The sequence below is a fragment of the Mycena indigotica genome (assembly GCF_014461135.1).
Source record: "Mycena indigotica strain 171206Taipei chromosome Unknown Mind.scaff0002, whole genome shotgun sequence".
Classification (NCBI taxonomy): domain Eukaryota; kingdom Fungi; phylum Basidiomycota; class Agaricomycetes; order Agaricales; family Mycenaceae; genus Mycena; species Mycena indigotica.
The window spans coordinates 590,250-596,005 of NW_023503001.1; the positions used below are offsets into that span (position 1 = coordinate 590,250).

At 52.7% G+C, this 5,756-nt stretch overlaps 1 protein-coding gene across 1 annotated transcript; it reads left to right on the top strand.

The window, feature by feature from the left end:
- Positions 1-322: 322 nt before the first annotated feature.
- Positions 323-1,249, top strand: MIND_00183500 (uncharacterized protein; the record flags this gene model as incomplete). The annotated part of the gene is made up of 4 exons (XM_037358748.1): positions 323-544; positions 597-890; positions 942-1,055; positions 1,106-1,249. The coding sequence occupies 4 exons, from the start codon at positions 323-325 to the stop codon at positions 1,247-1,249; spliced, it is 774 nt and encodes a 257-aa protein (XP_037223843.1).
- Positions 1,250-5,756: the final 4,507 nt, after the last annotated feature.

Sequence of the window (5,756 nt, forward strand, 5' to 3'; positions counted from 1 at the left end):
CCGCGCCTTCCGCCCCCTGGCGATGCGCCGCCTGCGCTAGTGGCCGGTGGCCCCGCGCTGGGATGTCGCACCCGGCCGCTCGTCTGAGCGCCCCAGCGTCGTCCTCTCACAAAGGCCTCGTGTTCGGCGTGCACGCTAATGGTGCGCTTGGTTGACGCTTGGTTGGGTTGTGAGAGGAATGATACCTCCTTCTCGTGGTGCGTGGCACACCGAGTGGTCTGCATATAAAAGCTCATCTTGTCCTTCCCAGCACCTTCCCATCTAGCGCAAGAAGCAAAGCTCTCCCTATTAACGCACAGAAGAACAAGAAAACGCACCGTGTATGCCGCCCCGACGCTCCCAGCTAACCGACCCCACTGGCATTGAGCGTGTCCTTCCGCACGCCTTGCTGGGCCAGCGCGTTGTCGTCCTCCCCGACGGCTCGCTTCGCCTCGAATGGCTCCCCGTCAGCCCACCGCCTACTATCCCGACGTTCGCCACTGTCCTTTCCAACGCAGCGCACTCTGGCATGGTCTGGCAAGGCCCCACCGTCTCGTTCTCAAACGTGCGCCGTCCAGTTAGCTCCCCCGCTCGCTACTGACAATCCTCACCCGCAGCCCCGCCCGCTCCCGCCGCCGTCCGATGCACAGGACGTGTGGCACCGCACTAACGGCTTCCTCCCGCTGCACTACGTCCCCGCGCTGCCCGAAATCGACGCTTCGGCGGGCTTGCCTGTGCGGAGTGCACCGGTGTCTATCCCGTTCAAGCCCGTGTGCGGGCCGGGCACGCTCGGCGTCGCGATGGCCGAGATCCTCGCAGGTAGAGGCATAGCGGAGGGGGACCGGTCGCTCTCGGCGTATATTTCGCCGCCGTTCCGGAGCGACGCACGGGACGCGTTCTTGATTATTGAGGTGAGTTTCCCTCTATCGTTGTCGGCCGCGCGGTCGCTGACAGCGGCCCAGTGGCCCGGCCATCCGCGGTTCATCAGCCAGGTCCAGGTCCAAGACGCAGCGGGCTACCTCTCGAAGCGCATCCTCGCGATGCAGGTCGCCAATGCGTTCTATCATCTCGCAGAGGTGCGTTTGCTCCGGTTAGCCCTGTCTCTCCGTTGCTCACATACGACCAGATGGTGCAAGCGCAGCCCTCGGCGGACCCCGCCGCGCTGCCCCTCGGCTTCGACCAGCTGCGGCTGCTCGAGGTCGTCAGCTTCAACGCGCAGGACTTTTATGTCCGCGTGTTGGTCGTGGGCCGGCCGTTGGCGCTGCCTTGACAGAGTGAATCATGTCGGCGCAGGATATTTAGCCCTACATAGACTTTATCTTCTTTGCTTTGCGGAACCAAATCCATGACAAGGTCGAATGGGGGTGAATCTGGGAGTGAATGTGGGAGCAGCAAAAAAGATGGAAACAATAACTACTTGATCCTCGCCTTTATGACCACTGGCAGCAGCTGTGTTGAACAGAAGACCTGGCCGTGACTTCGCTGGCGATTACCAGCATCGAAGAGTCTTGCCTGGCCTGACACTGGGTGCAAACCCAATGGCGGCCTGTTAATGGGGGGTCCAACAGCGGCCTTAGTGCAAACAAAGGTTTCTTTGTCTGCAACAAAGGAATAAAATTTCCCTTCAAGCTGCCGTTGGACCCCCCATTGCCAACCGCCATTGGCATTGCCACCAGTGTGAGCTGGCAAGAGAAGCCGGGTAGTGTCCTGTGGCCAGCCACCGGCAGTCAACTCCAGCGCAGAACATAAGTTAGCCCTAGATATCCGAGTCTGCTTTGTGGACCAACTCAATCGGAATGGGGACGAATCTGCCAGTGGCAACTGAATAGACAAAAGGTTGAGATGACCAGCCTGCTTATGACCGGCAGCTGGCTTGAACAGCAGACTGGCTGACTTCGCTATTGCACTTTTTCGACCCAATGTCTGGTATTTTTCTTCCGCACACCCCTTGAGCGGCGAGCGGGGGATTGACAGCTATATAATATCACATATTGGGAAGCTATAACCCTAAATATTGTTTTTAAAAAAAACCCTGTGTACAGGTGGATTGGTCTGTCAAAGCACGGTACTAGGGTTGAACTAGTACCAGTGCCATGCAGGGAACAAGATAGATACAAGTGTATGGTATTGTCTATTCCATGTTCTTGTATCATATTCTCAGTTCATATTTATACTTCCCGTCACATTTCTCTTCTCTTCATCCCAAGGGGCTGTCAAGATTCAAAAAATGGATATAGGGTTGAAAAAAAAATTCCGGCCCTCCAGGGACCCCCCTCCCCCTCTTACCATATCGGGTAATGATTTCCCACGATTAGATAAGATTGCTAAGGCATGTGAACAATTGATGGGATCAAAACCGCTGATAAAGGTAATATTTTTGTGTTAACTTCACTATATACATTGTAAAGAGGTATTACATGATGTTCTCTGCCTATATGGGACCATATAAAGTCATATATATGATATTCACTGGTCATATATCACCAGTAGTGTGATGAGAATATGACAGCCTGTTATTATTGCACCACATTGGGCTTATTAAACTGAGAAATGGTATTGATGTATGATGTACAGGGACTGGTATGACAAGAGAGACAATAGATTAGTACATGAGTAGGTAGATATGAATAGGGGTCATACCTGGTACGACGAGAGAGACGATAGAGGGGCTCTCTCGTCGTCCAGGTTAGATCTAAGACTTGATCAGTAAATCTAGATTAGATTGCCAGTTTAGCTGGCACGTGTGTCAATCTCTGACCTAAACCTTGCTTATAGGTATATGAGATGGAATATATATTTTGGATACAGTAGCAGATGCACTATGGCTGTTTTTGAGGTGTCCTTAGCCATATTTGGTTAAGATATAAGAAGCAGTAAATTTTTTTTCTTCTAGGGCTTGGGACCCCCCCTCCCCCCTCCCTATATCCATGATAGGCATCTTGACAGCCCCTTGCTTCATCCTCATCTACCCACACACTCATAGAGCTCTATAGATAGTTTTTTCTGTCAGAATTTATTTCTTTAGTAGTAGTACCATGACAGCATCTCCTTCGTGCAGTGGGATTATCATAAATCTACATGCCATTGTAAAATACTCAAGAGAAAGACCGGAATAACCGTGTACAAATAGACGTACACGCCAGCCGGAACTACACATGGGACAATGGCAAGTAGCTGGGCGGCAGGCCAAGCACCGGGAAGCTTGGGGTTGTACGCGCGGCCCTCTGGCGAATGAGGGTGTCAGAAATCGGCGCTTATTAACCAGGCCGCACGCTCCCGATTGAGTGCCAACAGATGAATAGCTTGACCACTACCCGAGGGTACAAAGGGAACAAAGGGAGATAAAAGCGTGGCTACCAGCCACACGGACGCCGCTACTTAAGCGCTCCTCCGGCACAGCCCTAACCCGAGCTCCAGCCGGCCGCAATCACATGCGGGACCGCGCATCACCGCGCGTCCGGCACTCCCGATACCGTTAACAGAGGGTGTCATTGCTATCGCACCGGAGCCGCGGCGTCATCGTGAAGCACCGCACACTGGTGCGCAGTGAGCGCAAGGCGCGGATGTTCACGCTGTCAGCGCGAGGTCCAGTCGCTTGCCGGCCCGCCCGATGGTCATGAGCCGCTCTTGGACGAACGCATCCACTTCGTGCAGCCCGAAGGCGTGTCCATGCAAATGAAGTGTGCGAAGGTCGGGGAGTACGGCGCCCGAGGATGGCGGGAGGGCTGCAGCAAAGGACAGCAAGAAGGTGTCGGACGGACGGTACCCAACCTGGGGTTACGATGCATCGTCATCACTTGGGACTGACATGCCACTATGCATCAAGAGCACTGGTTAGAGAAGCCATTTATTCATCAATTTACTCACTCGGTACGTGATCATCTCATGATCGGCTTCTCACCCTGTCATGCACCTATAGTGCACCATATTTCTCTCTAGTTAGAGGGTCAGGACCCCCCACGCTGACCCTCTAACTAGAGAGAAATAGAGCACTGTAGGGCACCCCCGCTAATTCGAGCTTAGCGCGCTGCTCTTCTCAGCGGGGGAGACCGCTCACTGGCGGTCACTGGCCCGGCCCTTGCCCACCGTCACCCCGCCGTCACCCCTGCCGTCACCCCCGCCGCTCGCTGCCCCGACCCCGCCCACCCCGCCATCGTTGCCATCAGCGCGATGTGACGTCAACCCGATCAACATCAACGCCATCTGTCAACCCCGTGGCGACCGTTGACGCCGCATGTTCCGCGGCTGTCCCGGCCTGTCGCCGTTGACAGCCCGCCCCCCGCGCTTGCTGTGCTCGACATCGTTGAGCACAGTGAGCTCAATTCTTGTCCGTTTGACACGGGACCACATGTATTTGATAGATATGATGTAATACAGTTGATTTCCATCACATATAGGCCTGCGCGTGCTCGGATCACCCGGCCGACCCCCCGACTGCTGGCCCGCCCTCCTGTCCGCCCTCCGCCTGCCCCTGCCTGCCCCCCCGACTCAAAAAAACCAAAGTTGAAGATTTCAAATATAACACGTGCTGTATCAATCGCATCAATCAAATCGCGTTCGTTGCTGAGATATAGCGCGTTCTTGTTAACTCAAGTTGATGATGCAATTTTTCAAAAAAAATGAAAAAGTTGTGTATTGATTAGAAAACATGTGCATTACATGTTTTATCACAAAAAACATGTTCATTGCTGAGATATGATGTGTTCTTGTTAACTCACTTTGCACTATATATGGTTGTTAACTCAACTTAGACCCCAAAAATAAAAGTTGCATTTTGACTAGATAATATGGAGAGGACAAGTCTCATTGAAAACAGTGGTTTTCTTGTCAAGATATGACCCATTCTTGTTAACTCATGTTGCTTGTTAACTCAACCCCACCTGGTTTAACTGATGGGCCTCTATCTCCATAACTACTTGACCTAAGTAACAATTATACTTATTACAAAGTGAGTTAACAAGAACACATCATATCTTGCCAACAAAGATGTCTTTTCAGGTAAAACCTCTATAGCATATGTTTTCTGATCAAAATGTAACTTTTATTTTTTGTGATCAAAGTTGAGTTAACAACTATACGTAGTGCATAGTGAGTTAACAAGAACACGTCATATCTCGACAATAAACACATTTTTTCTGGTGAAACCTGTACTGCCTGTGTTTTCCAATCAATATGCAACTTTTTCATTTTTTTGAAAAATTACATCATCAACTTGAGTTAACAAGAACGCGCTATATCTCAGCAATGAACGCGATTTGAGTGATGCCACTTATGCAGCACGTGTTCTATTTTGATTTCCCAACTTTCGATTTTTTGAGTCGGGGGGCGGGCAGGGGCGGGCGGGGGCGGGCAGGAGGGCGGGCGGGAGGGCGGGATAGCGGGTGGGAGGGTCGGCCGGGCAAGCGGCGCACGCGCGGGCCTAAATGTGATGGAAATCAACTGTATTACATCATATCTATCTATTACACGTGGTCCCGTGTCAAACGGACAAGAATTGAGCTTGCTGTGCTCAACGACGTCGAGCACAGCGAGCGCGGGGGGCGGGCTGTCAATGGTGACAGGGCGGCGTCAACGGTCACCATGTTGTTGACAGATATCAGTGATGGTGATGCCATTGACGTCACCAACGATGGCGGCGCTGATGGCAACGATGGCGGGTGGTCGGGGTAGCGGCGGGGGTGACGGCGGGGTGACGGTGGGCAAGGGCCGGGCCAGTGACCGCCAGCAGGTGCTCTTCCTCGCTGAGAAGAGCAGCGTGCTAAGGTAGAATTAGCGGG